Here is a 19,613-nt window from a genome sequence, read left to right as displayed (position 1 = left end):
CGGGAGGGCAGATTTGACAGAGAACGGGAGGGCAGATTTGACAAAGGCCGGTAGGGCAGATTTAACAAAGGCCGGTAGGGCAGATTTGACAAGGGCCGGTAGGGCAGATTTGACAAGGGCCGGTAGGGCAGATTTGACAAGGGCCGGTAGGGCAGATTTGACAAAGGCCGGTAGGGCAGATTTGACAAAGGCCGGGCCAGGAGGGCAGAGTTCAGTTAGCTTTCTGCAATTTACAGATTCTTAAATAAACACAGAACCAGCTTGGGTGCTTTATTCCCCCCTCTTCTCCTGGCAGTTTGGCCCCAGTTGGCGGCTGTGGTCACCCCACATACTCTGCCAGCTCAGCAGTCTCGGGGTCAGTGAAGTGTTAACGTGCCCATGCCATGGATTAGGAGAGCAGAATACAGACAGCAGCTGTCAGAGCGGCTTCACTAGGAGATGTCATCCACCATAACAGTGTAGTGGCATCGGATGACGGCACCATATTCTTCAGTAATCCGCATGGCCTCGGAAAGAGTTGGGGAATTTTACACGCCGGATTGTAAAGTCCCAGAGTATCGTCTGTCTGCAATACTGCTGTAGATTCTTCACTTCAGTCTGGATTTTAGGAATTTGCCCCTTCAGGGCCATTTAACAGAGAGCAGCCACCTCCTCCGCTACCGATACAGGCTAGATGGTATTTAAGGGGCAAATGGATAGTAGGGGGTAACTATAGGTCTGTCAAGGGCAAGAAACAGCAGGCAGGCCGTGGCAATATAGCCAAGGAGTAAAGTCTACCTATTACCCCTGGCCACATATGACCACCACTATGTCCTCCAATGATCCAAGTGCCCCCCCTCCCATATAAGTGAACTATTTCAGCACCATAGGTTGCACTTTTTTGCACTTTTGGTTGCAGGTTTTGTCCACCTCCTACTGATGCAGCCAAGGCAGCCACCCCCTTTGCCTCCCCCTTGGGATTTTACAATTCCTGCAATGCAAAGTCCAACCCCAATACAATAATATGATCCCCTTATCTTTGGTGGGAGCTCCTGGGGCAATAGAGACAACAACATAAACCGAGGGCCATAAAACAAGTCTGTGCAGATCCCATTGGAATGTTGTGTCAGCATTATCCCCGATTATGGCAGATCAGCCGAGTCTGACCACACACACCGGGGAATGTGTGCAATGTGGGACCGAGCCAACCACAAAACATTTGCACCCATAACTAGTACCATGTCACCTGTTCAGGTGTCATGTGATCAGTGTTGGGGGGGAGATAAAAGGTGGCTTTACAAGCACAAAAGGACATGAAGATGATCCCAGATGGAGATGTATTAGCGTGGTGGAAATGATCGGTTGTGTTAAAGTGAACCTGTCTGCCTTTAAACCTTCTTGTACAAGAGGACATTCCAGGCTATGCCTATTGTAATACTTAGCTGTAACCAACATTCTTCCAAAACATATTTCATGGTTCATCAGTCACATGACCACCATTGGGTCCTCTGCATCTATGCCAAGACCAGCAGGGGCTGTGGTGCCATATGCAGCATCCAAACCTTGCCAGTGATGTATTTGCCCTATCATTGCTACTGGTCTCAGTAATGTGTCACCCTGCGATGTCACCCTGTGATGTATTGGCTCCATCATACTTTCTACTGTCAGTCATGTGTCACCCTGTGATGTATTGGCTCTATCATTCCTTCTGCTGCCAGTCACTCCTGGCATGGCTGGGCATTGGTCACCCTGTGAAGTCACACCTGCAGGCTGCTCTTCCCATTACAGAACCCACTGTACATCTCCGCTGACCTCGCCGTGGGTCTGATCCCATGGCTAGCATTGTCAGGATGAAATGGGAAGTGGGACACAATAGAGCAGACTGGCAGGATCACCAGGCAATTATACTTCATAACACACACATATGAAAATTCTTCTTGGGCAAAACATTTTTTTAAGCTGCATCTCCCTATGGGTTGACGACCACCCATTGACCTCCCATCAAAACCACATGAACATTCCCTCCTTTTGTGCAAGCTTGCCAGGAAACTGTGCACTAGCCCTACAGACGGAGAGGTCCCCTTAAGGTGTGCATGTGACTGTCGGGGTGACACTTCCTCATTTTGATTCACAAAATGAGGAAGTGTCACTTGATTCACACTTCCTATTGGCTGTTCAGTGGTGGGGGTCCTCTAAGCATCCAGTTTGCAGGGTTAACATCAGCTGACTGTAGGAAACCAGCCAGAGCAGGAACATTTGCAGTGCTGAATTGATGGTCCTGGAAACCCAGAATTGGCACTGGAGAGGGACCCAGATATAGGTGAGAAAACTTTGTTTACAAGGTGATGGGATGGCCAAAGGGTTAATATTTGGTTGGAGATAGGATTTATCCCCTGGCTTTCAGGTACCTTCAAAGCAAACTGATTTTTTACCCTAATGAAGGCAAAACGAGGAACGTTCCACCCCCCCCCCATAGAGTGGCAGCATATGCCAGCACCAAAAAGCTCCTTTTTTCAGGGCTTGGCCCCGGCCTGTGTGTGAGCTCAGAAAATCCCAAAATAATAAAGCCCCGGTGTGGTTGCCTCACCTTTGGAGTGCTTTCCAGAAGGCCTCTTAGGTAACGAATCTTCTATGGAATGTGCTGATGTGTGTAGTGCATTTGCTAAACTGTTACCGATGCTGCTGACGGCAGTCTCTGTCCTCGGAGCCGTCTGTGAAGACACAAAAAGGAAAAGAGATATTAAAATACCAACAACGGCAACAAAATACAAAACATTCTGTGTACTGGGACCCAAAATCTGATCCCAGCATGTGGTTTTAATATCCGCAGACTGCCAGATCTGCAATGTGCTGAATGGGACACCACATGTATGAGGAATCCAAATCATCAATATGAGCCACTTGGGGTTATTTTGTTTTGTTATGTAAGAATTGGATGCAAAACTTAAAGCTAAAAAACTTTGAATAGTCACAAATAAGCTTCAAAAAAGTAGCAGCGACATCACCGTGCTGCATTTAATCTGTGCAGAGCTGTGGGAGGGACCGGACAGGCCACACCCACTACAGGCTGTCTATAGAGAACTATAGGAGGGGGTGGAGACAAGACTGGCCATCCTGCACAAGGGGAGAGAGCAGCAGTGACTGGTCTGTATTTCAGGAAGTTTACTATTTTAATAATGCACAGATCTGGAAAAAATATGCAAATGCACCAGAATTGAAGTAAGATTACACACGGCTTAAAAATTAGTCGGTAGGATCATTTTAAACCCAACTGAAAAAAAGTGGAGATTTTCTAAAGAATAAGCCAGACTTTCAGGCTGTTACAGGTCCACTTTAGGAGGGGTGCAGCTACCAGGGGCAGTTGATGATGTTGATTGTCCAAGCTGCCCCTGCAGGGTCTCTGCCTCTTCTACCTGTCAGGTTCAGGGTGAATGCTATGTTTAGTAAGCAGAGTCTGACTGCCAAATGACTGACATTTCAGCTTCCAGCAGTCGGCTGCTCCGAGTGCCACAGTCTCTTCTTTCACCAAGGTCATATGGGCTACCCCACTGCCCGCATGCTGCGACAATCAATCTGCACGCCTGCTGGGTGTCACACGCTGCTCTAAATGAATGGGGAGCTCCATCAATGAGAAATTACAATGGGGGGGGGGGGGGACTGGGGTGTCCCGATTCTTATTAAGAGCCACACGTTCCAAGCCTCTGTTCAAAATGACAGAATGGAAGAGCAAAAACTACAAAAGGAAGAAAAAGAAAGCTTCAATGTGATAATTGTATTTCCATCTGTTCCTTCCTCTCCTGCAAGACCCCATCCCTATTTATAAGGGTATCCTAGGGACAGGAAATGAGAGAAGTTTTATAAAGTAGAGATTTTTTATTACAAGTTTAGGAACCTAAGAATTGTCTTATACCCTGCAATTCCTTCACTTGCCACCAGAGCACAGCAGGGCACAACCATGGCAGAGGAGAGGATGCCACCATCTGTACCCTCTTATGTGGGCTATTTAGCTTTGGGATGTGGATGTCAAAGAGTAAAACCCACACAGGCTGACCCCACCTCTCTGTTGGACCTCTGGGGGGGTGTATATTTTATTTAATGGGATGCCTGGAATATTAGAATATTAGAAAGGATGGGGGTATTGGGCTGATATACTGGAGTACAGAATACATTGGGCAATCAGTGCTTTATTATAATCAGATCTCACAGGTAAGTTCATATCATAGAATAAAATCAGTGCATGGCCCTGGCACTGCCAACTCTGACATATGAGAGCTCCTGCCATGCAGCAAACCATGGATATCAGAATTAACTAGGGCACCAAGATAACCGTGGCAGCATGCCGATGCCAGGCAGCAAAGTAAAGGGGTCAGCTTGCTTTCTTATACCACGCAATAAAAGTGCCCACTTCACTCTTTCCAACCGGGCATTCATATAGAGCAATGACAGTGCTGTGTCCCTTTAGTATGGGAAGTTTGCCAAGGAAGATGACATCTGGGATAAATAGGGAAAGCATTGGGCCAGTAGGGGTCACTATATCAGGGGAGCTCATGCCAAGCTGTGGGGCATTGTGGCAATCATAAGGAGATCTCATGCCAAGCAGAAGACCAAGGCCACCTAGGCAACCAGAATTCCATACTAGGAAAGAGTTTTTATGCACAGGGGAATTCAGGAGTCCCATTGTCCCATACCATGCAGGCCATTGGGGAGAAAGGACAACCAGGCGTCAGAATGTCCCATATCATGAAAGCCATGGGGCAAACACTATCATGAGTTACAATATTCAATGCCGTCCAAGGGATCAGGACACCAGAGAGTCAGAATCTCCCATACCATGTAGGCAATGAGGGGGTACAGGACCAACCAAGAGACACAATCATGCAGATAAGGTGGGCATCAGGGCATTTAGAACCACCAATAGTACCAGTCAATCTTACCTTGGGGCAGCAAGAGGAGCCCTTGCTGCTGGTGACAGTCGTAGTGGTGGCAGTAGGCACACTGTGCCCAGTGGCCCCATGCCTGCCCTGCAGGTGTGCCAGCTCCTTCCTGAGCAGTTGCTTCTGATGGAAGCTGAAGGCCGGGTGGTTGGTGGCCATGGTGAACAGCAAGAGGAACTCATCCCCAGTGCGTCCATCATTCAGCTGCAGGCCCAGGTTGTTGATGATGGAGTCCATGTGTGTAAGGGTCCGGCACAGTACCCCTGCGGCCTCCCGGTTATCTGAAGCTAGCAAGGCCAGGGATACCAGCAGTTTGCTGCGGACCACCTCATCGCCGAGGTTGGTAAGAGCAGCCAGATCAGCCGAGTTGTTTGCTTTGATCTCAGAGTCGCGCAGTGAGTGGTAATCCTTACGAGCCAAATCCTCCAGACAGGAGCCCAGGAAGCGAAGCTCGAGCGGTAGGCACAGGTCAAGCAAGCCGCACAGAAACTCAATCCGCTGCCAAGAGCTGAGTTCGGAAAACCACCGATACACCGTATCCCTCTGCACAGGGCAGCGAGCCTTCTCCACCATGGTGACACACCAGATCCGATCCTCCTCTGTGTAAGGGGTCACCGCCACTGCTGCATCTCTAGAGATCCAATCATGGCATCTGCGGGAACACAACATACAGTTATACAATGACCCACAACTGGAGAGGGACTAACACCCCAATATTTATTGTACCTCACTCCAGGGGAGGGCTGACACCCCACTATATACCCCACACAACCCAGGAGGGGGTGGTATTCTATCAATATCCTAACATTCCCTGGGGAGGTGTCCAACACGCCACTATAAACCCTATAACACTCAGAGGAGGTCACCCCAATATAAACCCTCCAGTGCCAGAGGGAGGGGTGACAGATCCTGGGATGCTGAAATGCCAGCAGTTACCCAGCAGTGCCCAAGGAAGAAGGCTGACACCCCACAATTTACCCTACACAACCCAGGAGGGTGTGGTACTTCATCATTATCCCAACATTGCTCTGGGGAGGAGCAGATACCCCACTATTAACCCTGCAACATTCAGATGAGCTTAATCCCTACACCCCAATATAAACCCTACAATGCCTGGGGAAGGAGGCGGACAGCCCACCTTCCCTCCGCCTACAACCCCCTCACCCCCAAATCCACAGCTACAGTGTGTCGTCCCCATGGGGAGGGCAGTGGTATTACCTCATCCCCATTCTCCCAGCTGTACGGTGTTATACGGAGGAAGACGGATTCCGTCACCCCAGCTGCACTCATAACGCAGACATTCTGCACTGTGACATCTGGCCGGACACGTGGAAAATGGCAATATTCCTGGTGCACAGCAAGAACTGGACAGCCAGCAAATATTCAACACAAGATCATTCCATCTGGCCAAACTGCAGAGAGCCGTCACCCGCAGCAACCAGAACCCATCCTGCACCCACTTCTGGGTTCCCGATCTCTGTATAAAGCAATGGGTGTCACTTTATAAAGAGCCACAAGGATTTGTAGAAGAAAACACTTCCAGTAAAGACTCAAAAGTGGGGAGATATTACACCTGGCAGATATTTCCCCAATGGCTTCCTGTCCTATAGGCACAATAGAAATAATCATTTTAAAATAGTCAATTTCCCTTTTAGTTGTCAGCAGAATATCAGCGCAAATAAAAGATTTCTACTTTCTTCCCGCTATGGTGACAACTTGTGACCACTTTCTGCCTTGGTGAGTGGTCACCGGAACAAATAGGTGAATATATCTACCCGCGGGGACACATACGGACCTGACGGGGTCCAACCCTTTCTGTCTTACTCCACAATGTGAAACAAGGAAAGTTTTGGCTTTGATGTACTTTAACGTCAGAGTTGTCCTGGTATTACTGGGTGCCCTCGATTTCTGCTCCGGCTGCCATTACTGCAAACATAAGCCTGTGTCTTCATATCCAACCACAGGGCATGTTCATGCCGACAGGTAGTGGGCATTTAGGGCAGAAGCTACTGGGCAGTTGCCAGCCTGCTTTTAATAATTGGGGTTTAGCAAATGCCGCAGTAGATCCTGCAATCTTAACCACTACTGGCAGCACCGAGCACTTGGTTGCCCCGACTGTGATTCGCCTAAATAGCTGCAGATGCAGTCAAGAAGTGGTAACTGTCCAACCATTTGGGTTAACAAGGGGTGGCTACAATGCCTGTCCAGGTCTCTATGGAGTCCCAACGCTCCTTACATCAACACCCCCAACCAAAACTTCATACAAAGCCACTCCCTTTCCTTCTTTGATTCTTAATATTAAATAGTATTTATCTAGCGCCAACATATTACGCAGAGCTGTACATTAAATAAGTGCACGGGATCATGGGACTTGTAGTCCCAGCATGGGATGTGAAGAACAGATTAAACATCCAATTAGAGACACTTCCTACATTGGTGGCGTATGGGGGTCCCCTTGAAGCTGCAGAGTAACCACCTCACCTGTGCGCTCCAAACCAGGAAAAAGAAACCTGGAAAGAAATTTACAAAAAGTGCAACAATAAATATCTAAAGGGAAAATAACTATTATTGCAGAGGGTTTTATTTTAATTTAGTGATTTTCTGCACCTGTGTGACCAGGCCAAGGGCTGCTCAGACCCTACAATGCAACCTGGGAGGAAGGTGAGATGGTCACATGTTCACCTATACCGGGAAGTACTGGGGCCATTCCAGGGATCTGTCAGATGAGAGGATTGGAAAAGCAGAACAGGCAAGGTATCAGTAGAGGAGTTTTGAGACACTCAGGGACTGGAGGCGCGGTACCGGAGACGCTCAGGGACTGCAGGCGCGGTACCGGAGACGCTCAGGGACTGCAGGCGCGGTACCGGAGACGGTCAGAGACTGCAGGCGCGGTACCGGACACGGTCAGAGACTGCAGGCGCGGTACCGGACACGGTCAGGGACTGCAGACGCGGTACCGGACACGGTCAGAGACTGCAGACGCAGTACCAGAGACGGTCAGAGACTGCAGACGCGGTACGGGGGACGGTCAGAGACTGCAGACGCGGTACGGGGGATGGTCAGGGACTGCAGACGCGGTACCGGAGACGGTCAGAGACTGCAGACGCGGCACCGGAGACGGTCAGAGACTGCAGACGCGGTACCGGAGACGGTCAGAGACTGCAGACGCGGTACCGGAGACGGTCAGAGACTGCAGACACCGGAGACTATTTGAGATCTTTGTCATTACAACCCTATTTACTAATCATTGCCATACAAGAGATCACATGGTCAGACTACACAGTGAAATATTCCCAGGTAGACGCCCCCAGCCAACCAGATCTCAGTCTGGTGTCAGCTGACTAGAAATAGTTACATAGTTGTGCAGGGTTACAATGTATCGATGACAAATCTTTGGAAACATTTTTAGTTTTCAGATGAATATAAAAGAAACAAAACCCTGAGATCCTGGTCACTGACCACAGGGAAAACCAACATTTTACAGAAAATCAGGCGGAATCTTCCAATGGGGACACCTGTTCAGGTGACAACCATCAGAGATTTGGGACAGGAAGTGAAGGGAATCTCTCTAGAGGGGATAATATTGGCTCCAACCAGTTGGTGATCCTGGAAAGACATCACAACCACAGATTTGGGCATCCCATGTCACCGTACATGCCGGAGGCCTCCATTGAGTCCCTCCATCAGGCCACACACGGTACAATCTGATTGTACAATCTGTTTAGAGAAAATTATACCGAAATCAAAACAGAAGGCTCGCTAAATATTCCAACCCTATGGGGGGGATGGAGACGACCAATCAGATGGTGTCTGGCCCACTTATTGTCTGTGCTATTGTCCTGAAGGGGGTGATCATCCAATCAGATTGCAGTGTGTGTGGCCGGATTGACCATTGACCTCAGGGACAATTTTTACATCGGTGATCGCAGGCCACCCAACTGAAAATCTCTAAAAGCAGTGGCGATTGGTCATTCGGCGCTGTGGACGATCACCTGCAGCAAATCGCCCACATTGAAGAATGGTCGGTGGTAATTGGAGTCACCCTATGTAGTTTGGCCCAATGGTGAGCACAGGGTTAACTACAAGTCCCAGCATGCCTTGGGCCGTCAGAACACCCCCGCAACCCCGCCCCCCTCCACTCATACACACCCTCATGCCGGTACACACCGGGTACAATCCGTCCGCCGCGCCTCTCCGTTCCCCGACCTCCTCAGGAACCGTTACCAGCGAACGCCTCGCGCTGACACCACGTCCCGCCTTCCTCCCTGGATTGCATTGGTCCTGAGCGTTCGCCGTTCCGCCCCCTGCGCAGAGAACGCGCCTCCTATTGGCTCCAGGCAACTGTCAATCTCCCCTCGCCAGCGCTGGCGTGGAGCTGTCAATCAGTAAGCGAGGAGGAGGAGTGGCTGCAACCTCCTCCCTTGAGTGATGGCAGTGTGGGCGGAGACTTGTAAAAAGGCGGAGAGCCTGGTCGGCTAGTCACGTGATCCTGAAGAAATGAAAGCGAACCTGTCATTAGCGCTCTTTATTTACAATGACGTTGTGGCATGAAATTCGGGAAAAAAATAAAAAACCCCATCAGAGACTAGAAAGTATATTATACCCTTTAATTTTATCAGCCAGAAAAGCCTCATCTGAGCATGTGGCTCTAAAATATGATTTATGATATGTTAACCTCATTTTTTTTTTTTATTGATGAGGCCCTCAAATCCTAAACCAATCAGTGACGTCTATTTATTTGTAATGACATTGCAATAGTAAATATCTCATACCCCCATATCTGTCAGCATAAGAACCTGTATGTGCGTCATTATTGGAAATGCAATAATCAGCCATAATGGTGTGATGACATGAGCGCTGTGCTCTCCGCCATTATATGTGAAGAAATGCAGGGTGTCACAGTGATGGTTCCTCGGGGGCGGGTTCTTGATGCCCTGCACTTACAGGATGTCCTCAGTCTCCTGGGTTGAATATAGCTGGGTGTCATTTCACTTAGTAGACTAAGGACATCTAGTGGTAGAATGCTGTTACTGCAGAGGACAAGATTTATAAAATAAGCAAGTAGAGGACAGAAAACCCCCTCTGAAGCCCCTCCTCTGCTCTCATGCCATCACAGCGTCTTCTGCCTAAAGCGCTGTGTTCATCTAGGAATTAACCTTGGCACAAATTTTGAAGGTACTTCCATCTTTGGCCTAGTATACATCACCTCATTTTAAACCCATCCCATTCTCCAATTGGTCAGAAGTCCCCAAACATGTATAATATTTTGTCTTTCCGACCATTGGCGTGCAGTGACGTGCAGGAAAACTGAAGCTCCTGATTGGATCAAAGGATTCCATGGGGAAAGAGGTTTATCATTAATAAACATTTAGGGTTCATGCTTTAGGGGGCGCTGTTTCCACCCAATCATGTGTGAAATTTTGCCTTTCAGATCACTGGGGATGCAGTGACCCTCCGCAACACTGAAGCTCCTGAGTGGATCCAAAGGGTGGGTCTGACGAGGGAGGGGTATCAATAATAGAGATATAAGGTTTATGCTCCAGGGGCGCCATTTACACACACATGTGGGATTGGGGTTCCCAATAATAAAATATGTAGTCCTTGCTCTAGGGGGCGCCATTTCAACACACACACATGTATGATATTTTGCCCCTACTGGGTGTTTGGTGACCTCAGGAACACTGAAGCTCCTGATTGGATCAGACAGGTCTTGTGGGATTGGGGGGTCCCAATAATAAAATATATAGGGCTTCGCTCTAGGGGGCGCCATTTCCACACACACATTTGCCATTCTGTCCAATAGAATGCGCAGGATGCCTGCAATAAAGTGCCCCTGGACTGTGTATCTGTGTATTCCTAAACGGGATTAGCTGCTCTTTTACATAGACGCAGGAAAAGATACATCGCCGTAGTTGTACGCCGGATAATCCGTGCTTGTCAGATCAGACAAAAACGTGTATTTCCACAAATCAGGGGATTAGGCTGAATGCGGATTTTCTGCAATCCCATTTTCATGGAGTTAAAGTAGCTTTCTGCAATCCCCAATGATCTATCAGATACCACATAGACATAGAGCTAAGCTGGCACTCCGATGAGTACTGCTGCCACCTCCGGCCTGACCCCCAGTTTTCTCCATTTACATACCCAGCACCCCATTTTTATACAATGACAATCAGCTTGACCCCCAGATCACCCAATAGCATTCACCCCATGAACAATGCCATAGGGTACAATGGGGGTGAGTGCTGCATTTTCTGAATGCCCTGTTTGCTACTTTTTGGGAATAATTCATCCATTCTGCATTTTACCAGTCTGGTCACCACGAATCAGAAATTTGTTCTTATAAATATGGCATCATAAAAGAGGAGAAGCCAATAAATACTTGTGCTCACTTCTCTCTTTGGTGTCTCCTCCAATCCTGCGTCCTTACTAGTTTTCATGTGGAACTTTTTGTACCCATATACCCCCCTCCTTCCCCATTGTCTAAAGGATTTTGTGCCCCTGCCCTCTTGTTGCATTAAATTTTGTGCTCTTGTCTTTTTCTTGTATAGAAGCTTTTGTGCCCATCTCTGTTTGTCTAGAGCTTTTTATGCCCTTACTCCCTTTTTGGGTGAAATATGTTGTGCTCATATCCCCCTGTGGCCTTAAGGGTTTGTGCCCTAACTGTTTTATTGTCTAGTTGTTTTTCCCCCATACTTCCTTTGCCTAGAGATTTTTGTTCCCATACTCTCTGGTTGTTTAGAGATTTCTGTGCCCTTGCTCCAACTGGTTTTGTTTCTCTACCCTTTTATTGTCAAGTTGTTTCACCCCCATACTCCCTTTGCTCAGAGATTTTTGTGCCCTTACCCCCTTGTTGTATTAAGTTTTTTATTGTGCCCATACCCCCTGAAACCAAAAGTTTTATCTGCCAATGCCTTCCTCTTATATAGATTTGTCCAGCCCATATCCCCTCTGATATTTAGTAGCTTTCGTGTCCATATACCATATTTTTTCTTCTTGCACTCATTTATCCAGATTTACCCTCTTTGTTGATGATAAATCTGTAAACAACTTTACCCATCTGTGCTTGCTTGTCTGTGCCCATACATTATCCAATCTAAAGTTTGGGTAAAGTTGCCCTAGACAACAATAACGGGGTCATCAGAGCCATCAGAAGCTCAAGATTAAAACTTGCCAGGATTGGACACAGGGGTCCAACATATCTGCTTGCCATTCCATTGGCAAAGAAATCACCACTGAGCATGCTCAAAGACAAAAGGGTAGGCGTCCCACAATGCCGCCATGCTGCTGAATAAATCGCCTTTTTATCCCAAGTCTGAGGCCCCCACAAAGCGCAAACCCAAGACAAAAAAATTCTTAAGAAGATTTTGCCTCTTCTTCCTGGGATTAGACATAATTCGATGTAATTATCCCCAGCCGGAGCTAAGAGTCTCAGCATCTATTGTGTCTCATCCAGGACCCCATCTGATCCCAATTCTTTAGCGCTCTGGTTTGTTTAAATGACAGAATTACCAGAATTAAAGATGTCTCCTTTATTCCATTTATTATATTCACAGCAGATGATTTTATGATGGGGCTTTGTATCTATACCAGAGACAATAGGTACTTTATATATCTGTGGTCACTAAAGCTGATCTCCAGGAAGATATAAAAGTCGAAAATAATTCAATGATGCAATGCAAGCGCCTACAGATTGGAGATGAACTGAATGGACCGTAGACAGGTCCTCTTACTATGGAGTTGTTGCAGGGTTGTAATCAGTTTAATTGGTGCAGTTACAGCTCATTCACTGTATATGTCTGTATGTGTCTGTCCCATGAGCTCTCTCTGCTCCTCTGTCTACAGGATGGAATGTTTGGAAAAAAAATTCCTTCCAGCTAGTGACCAAAAATTTCCATTCTGGTCACAAGCAGAGACATGCGTAGTATGGATCTGAGGGGTGTAGTAGCAGCCTGTGCCCACTAGGTGCTCCTGTTGCTCTGTGTTATGTGATGGTAAGGCAGCACTATGCCATAGACCTGCCAGACATTCAGGTCTCATCCCATCCCTATACTATCCAATTCCCTACACTATCTCATCCCATCCATACACCATCCCATCCCTACACCATCCAATTCCCTACACTATCTCACCCCATCTCTAAACCATCCTATGCCTACATCATCCAATACCCTACACCATCTCATCCCTTCCCTACACCATCCAATTCCCTACACCATCTCATCCCATCCCTACACCATCCAATTCCCTACACTATCTAATCCCATCCCATCCCATCCCTATACTATCCAATTCCCTACACTATCTCACCCCATCTCTACACCATCTCATCTCATCCCATCCCTACACCATCTTATTCCTACACCAAAGTTTTATGGCCACTAGGCCATTTATCGGGTGGGTGGGAGCACACTAGGCCAGGTAGCTCCAAACGCCCCCAGGCCAATCCACCGGCAGATCGGCCAGGAGGCGTTGGGCTGGAATGAACTACTGGCTAGGCCGTATCTGGCCTTAAGGCCAGAGTTTGCTGACCCCTGCCCTACACCATCCCATCCCTACGCCATCCCATCCCATTACCACACCATCTCATTCCCTACACCATCCCATCTCATCCCTGCAAAACTCCTGCTGAATATTGCATGGCACTAATATGTTCTGCAGACTGTTGCACTGTCCCATATGACAGATACATATTGTATATTCTGCAGATTATTCCATCATTGACCCCTATACAGATCTGCAGAACATTGCACCCTCCCATCCCCCCTGACAGACACATATTGTATATTCTGCCGATTATTCCATCACTGACCCCCCATATAGATCTGTAGAGCATTGCTCTGCCCCATCCCCCCTTGCACTTTTTTAAGTCTTATTTTTGTAATTTATTTACCATTTTTGTGAAATCATTTAAAATGATTGCACCGCATCGGAGACCAGATATAGTGCAGCTGTGCAGACATAGGAATGATTTGTTGAAGTCCTCAGTATCAACATTATCCCCTGCTGGAACTAATAGAATTTGACTTCCTCTTCGCAGCTGATCTATAACAGAAAGCTTCCTGATCCCTACAACAATTCTAAACTCCACCTCTTCAGTACTATAACTGGATATGAAACATTGCTGAAAAGAAAACTATGTACATGATTTCACAGCTAAGGCATTGGTGGTTCAGTGGTAGAATTCTCGCCTGCCACGCGGGAGGCCCGGGTTCGATTCCCGGCCAATGCAAGCTGATATTTTAGTTTAACTGAAATCTGAAAGCAGGCAACTTTATTTTCATTTTTTATTCCTAATGATAACCATAGGCACAATATATTATTATATATAATTCACAGGGTGTCAGACAAACATTGGTTTACGCATCTTTTTCATTTTCAAGGAGAAAGACAGCCAATTGTTTTTTTTAATGGAGTTCAAGAACAACACAAAATTACAGCAAAAATGAATTCTATTTTATTCTATAAAGTTGAACTTTAAGTTGAAAAACTGGTGGCCTTGGTACTGGATCTCTGTGCAATGAAGGCAGATCATGGCTGGGGGTGCTGTACATAGCTTTCTGCAATTATTCCATCACCTCCCAAGAATCCTCATTCCTGATGCAAATTGTAGATTGGCTACTAGATTTACTATCCTCCTATTGAGGAGTTTTTTAAATATGAAATTTCCTTGATGGGTGTCAGTCTAGAGGGGCATTTCCAGACAGATTATATTTGCATGCAGACCATGCTAGGTAATACGTATATATTATGTTAACCCTCCATAATTGAAAGAAGTCCGGTTCAATTAGTGAAATGGGAGGGGGGCACGGACAGTCTGGAGAATGAGAGGATAGATGATCCTGGACATCCTCCAGCCAGGAAATAAAGGCAAGCTCTGACTTTTGCTGCAGCTTCTAATGTACATTATAAGAAGCTCACAGTGTACAGAGAAATTAAAGAAAGCAATTTACGGTAAAAAAAATATTAAACAGTGCATTTAAAACATTGCAAATACATTTTGTGCCCCATCCATCCAGTGTAATTTTGATGCCGATTTACTGCCGTGCTGCAAAAACAGGGCTGACATCTGAATCTCAGATTACACACAAAGCTGAATTAAGGACACGCCCCCTCCTCTTCTCTTTGCACCTACCTAGTTCTGGAAAATGAAGAAGGCATGTGCAGTGCTATTGCTGGGCATTCCTATTAGACAGACTGCCAGGTACTGCACACAATAAAGCATGGAAACAATTGGCAATGAATAAATATTATTACACACACATACAAACAATAATATCCAATATTAGTTTTCAAACATTAAACAAGACTGATCAAATATCACTATGTAGTTTATGTATTAGAAATATATATATTTTTTATATACATTTATTTTCTTTTTATTGCCTTCAAGGTTATTTGGAGGTCTGGCCTGTAGGTGTCACTATTGTCATGGCTACCATGCCCAGGGTAAGACAAGGGTTTCAGTAGGAGATGGGGGGTCACAGCTGAGAGATATGAGAGCATCTACTAATCACTATCTGAACTTTTGGGTGGTGCTGTGGCGGTGCCAAGTTTGTAGGTCTCTTGCTGGAACTGAAGGGTAACAGGTTGAGTGAAAGCAAACATCTCATCCATGACTATGGATTTCTAAGCATTCAGATCCCATTAGGGGTGTAAGGGAGTCCTAATTCTGGCCAAAGAGAAAGATTTGAATCTTTTTAACGATAATCAATCATTTTCATCCAAAGGGATGATCTGGTGGAAAATCCAAATGGTTCTTTTTTTCCATAAAGAAGGCAGGGACAGGACCTGGCAATGCAGTCAGGTAAATAAGGACCAATAAGAAGTGGGCAATCATGTCCATGACCCCACCATCATCACTTCTGTCTGGAGGGACCAGGCCATGGGTTGGGGTGCTGGGACTTCTTGGTAAAATATAGATAGAAACATAGAAATGACACAATCACAATCCCCTCATGTGACAATGTACTCCCATGTATGACATAATATCACCTGGTTGGGGGGGGGCAGATACCTGGACAGAGATTTTCCAGCTCGCTGATCCTTCAGACTGATGATGAAGAGTCCCGCTTCTTCCAATGGCCAGTCACCCCTACAAGTCATCACATACAACAGCCATCAGTGAGAATTAAAGGATTCCAACAAGCAGTAAATATTACAACACAATGTCAGTATTATTTCTGTGAACCGATGTGAAAATGATCATGAAATAAAATCATTAACATGACTCAGGGAATTGTCAATTTTTGTATCCACGTTGCTGGTAACAGTACAACACATGTCACTATACTGTACACGCGTGTAAAATGATCCATAGTGTAACACACACACACAGTCTCTGCACAATGTACAATGCAGCACACTATCTATATACAATGTTACACACACACACCCTATGTACAATGCAACACACTATCTATATACAATATAACACACACACACTCACTGCAGAATATAAGACACACAACTAGCCTCCATACAATGTAACAAACACACTCCCTATGTACAATGCAGCGCACTATCTATATACAATATAACACACAGTCTATGTACAATGCAACACACACAGTCTCTGCACAATGTACAATGCAGCACACTATCTATATACAATGTAACACACACACCCCCTATGTACAGTGCAGCGCACTATCTATATACAATGTAACACACAGTCTATGTACAATGCAACACACTAACTATATACAATGTTACACACACAGTCTGTGTACAATGCAACACACTAACTATATACAATGTAACAATCACTCTCTATGTACAATGCAACACACTAACTATATACAATGTAACAATCACTCTCTATGTACAATGTAGCACAGTATCTATATACAATGTTACACACACAGTCTATGTACAATGCAGCACACTGTCTATATACAATGTAACACACACACAGTTTCTATACACAGCAAGACACACACACAGTCTATATACAATATAACACATATAACTTATGTATTGCAAGACAAACATAGTTTTTATGCAAACACTACACACAAAAACACATACACTACATGTTGTAGAAGTGTGCGACGTATACTGCACAGTGTTTATCACACACACACACATATACTATATATTAATTGAAATACAGTTTCACACACACAAATTAAAGAATGAACATTGTATCTCCTGCACACACTGAATGCATCACACACACTCTACACACTATCACAATGTATCACAAACAGACACACAGCAGATCTTATGCCACAGGCACATAGTATATATACACACTGTACCACAAACTAAAATTGGGGTAACCCCAGCTCAGTGCCACCGGTCATTTTCCTGAGCTCTGGCTCGTGCTGTGCAATATGTGACTACCTAGAGTAGCAGATACTAAGTATGAAAAGGGGGTATTACCTACAGAAGAGGGGCATCAGCCATACGCGAGGTGGCATTACCAACAAGAGTGGAGACATAACCCATAGGAGAGTGGGCATTACCCTCAAAAGAGGGCATCATCCATAACAGAGGTGGCATAGCCCCTAGAAGAGCGGTCATTATCCATAGGAGTGGGGGCATCACTATCACCCATAGAAATAGAGGCTTGAGGTATGAAAGAAGGGGCATTGCCCATAGGAAAAGGGAAGTCACCCAAAGAGAGAGGGCAACACCTATATAAGGGGCATTACCTATAGGAAAAGGGAAGTCACCCAAAAGAAAGGAGGTAACACCTATAAAAGGGGCACTACCCATAGAAATAGGGAAGTCACCCAAAGAGAGAGGGTAACACCTATATAAGGGGCATTACCCATAGGAATAGGGAAGTCACCCAATAGAGAGTGGGTAACACCTAAAGATAGGGCGTTGCCCATTGGAGAAGGGAAGTTACCCAAAAGAGAGAGGGTAACACCTATAGAAGGGGCATTGCACACTGGAGAAGGGAAGTCACCCAAAAGAGAGGGGGTAACACCTATAGAAGGGGCATTGCCCATTGGAGAAGGGGCATTACCTATATGAATAGGGAAGTTACCCAAAAGAGAAAGAGTAACACCTATATAAAGGGATAATACCCATAGGAGAAAGGACATGATACACAGCAAATGTGTATCATCCATTGAAGAGAGGCATTACCCATAGGAGAGGGGGCATCACTGGAAGCATTGGGGCAATGTTTGAAGAACAAGGGCATTGACCACAGGGGGAAGTATCTTGTCCTGAAGAAACAAGATACAAGGTTGTATTTCATAGCAGAGGGGTGTCTCTGATAGGGGCATCTCCTGAAGGATAGGGCCATTTTCCTATTGGATGGGCATTATATATAGCTGAAGGATATCTTCCATAGTTAAGGGGCATCATCCAATGGATAGAGGCATGTCCTGAAGGACAGGGGCATTACTTATGGAAGAGTGGTATCTGCTATCACAGAAGGGCATCACCAGAAGTTTATGGGCATCTTCCATAAGAGAAAAGCACCAATCATAGCTTGGGGTATCTTCTAAATCTACCTTCTGATAGTGGCATCACCAGGAGGATAGGGGTATCTTCCATATAAGAGGACAGGGGCTTCTTATATAAGGATAGGGGTGCCATTGATGGATTTTGAGTGATTACCATAGCAGAAGGGCATCTCCTGGGGTACGGGCATCTTTCAAAGTAGAAGCCTATAGCTGTTAGATAGGGACATCTTCCTTTTGGATAGGGGTAACTTTTGTTTGGCAAGGGCATCTTCATCCATAGCTGAGGTGTATAATCTTCAGGTGTGGGGCATTTTCCTTTGGCTAGGGTCATCTCCTTCCATAGCAATAGGGGCACCATACATAGCTGAGGGTTTTCTTTTTTAGGTGAGGGGCATCTTTCTTTACATAGGGGTATCTCTTGGGGAATAAGGGTATCTACCATAACAGAGGGGCACTTCCTAGATATTGGTATTGGAGAGGAGCGCCATCCATAGCTATGGGATTTTTTCTATAGTAGAGGGGCACCATTTATAAGTGAGGGGCATGTTTCTTTAAATAGGGGCAATTCCTGGACCATAGGGGTATCTTCCACAACAGAGGGGCATCTCCTGGTGGACAGAGGCATGTTTCTTAGAAGAAGAGAATCATCCATAGTATTGGGGGGCATCTTCTGGTAGACAGGGGTATCCTCCAAGGGCACCATAAAAAGCTGAGGGGTATCTTCTACAGGTAAAGGGCATCTTCCAGGGGCATCTCCTGGTATCTTCCATAACAGAGGGGCATTTACTGGAGGACAGGGGTATTTTATAGGAGAGGAGCACCATAGCCGGGGTTGTTTCCATAGCAGAGGGGCATCTCCAGGTAACCAGGGGTATCTTTGTATATAGGAGGGGCTCCATCCAAAGCTGAGGGATATCTTCCATAGGCATCTCCAGGTAACCAGGGGTATCTTTTATAGGGAAGGGACACATCCATAGCTGAGGGGTATTTTCAATAGGTGAGGGTTATCTCCGGTCCTCTTGCATCTTCACGTCTTCCATTGGCTGCGGCGGTCTCTCTCATTGGCTGCGGCGGCGGGGGCGGTCTCCCCCATTGGATGTAGCGGAGGGGGCGGTCTCTTCATGTAGCCGAGGGGGCGGTCTCCCCATTGGATGTAGCGGAGTGGGCGGTCTCTTCATGTAGCAGAGGGGGCGGTCTCCCCATTGGATGTAGCGGAGGGGGCGGTCTCTCATGGACAGGCAGCTGCATTGCTCCTCCCACCCCTCCTCCGCTC

General features: G+C 46.3%; 1 protein-coding gene and 1 non-coding gene across 2 annotated transcripts in view; one reads left to right on the top strand and one right to left on the bottom strand.

Annotated features, from left to right (window-relative positions):
• The window catches only part of ZCCHC14 (zinc finger CCHC-type containing 14), a gene marked incomplete in the record, with an annotated part of 28,091 nt that extends 18,921 nt beyond the window's left edge, over window positions 1–9,170 (bottom strand). The window contains 3 exon segments of the mRNA XM_072421399.1: window positions 2,567–2,690; window positions 4,914–5,565; window positions 9,063–9,170. Of these exon segments, the coding sequence (XP_072277500.1) occupies window positions 2,567–2,690; window positions 4,914–5,486 (697 nt within the window).
• Window positions 9,171–14,074: 4,904 nt separating this feature from the next.
• On the top strand, window positions 14,075–14,145 carry TRNAG-GCC (transfer RNA glycine (anticodon GCC)). The gene has a single exon. It is a non-coding gene; the product is annotated as a tRNA-Gly (tRNA).
• The last annotated feature ends 5,468 nt before the right edge of the window (window positions 14,146–19,613 follow it).

The sequence above is a fragment of the Pyxicephalus adspersus genome, chromosome 9, assembly GCF_032062135.1.
Source record: "Pyxicephalus adspersus chromosome 9, UCB_Pads_2.0, whole genome shotgun sequence".
Classification (NCBI taxonomy): domain Eukaryota; kingdom Metazoa; phylum Chordata; class Amphibia; order Anura; family Pyxicephalidae; genus Pyxicephalus; species Pyxicephalus adspersus.
The sequence above is the reverse complement of the archived record's forward strand: the minus strand, read 5'-3'. Positions and strand labels throughout refer to the sequence as shown.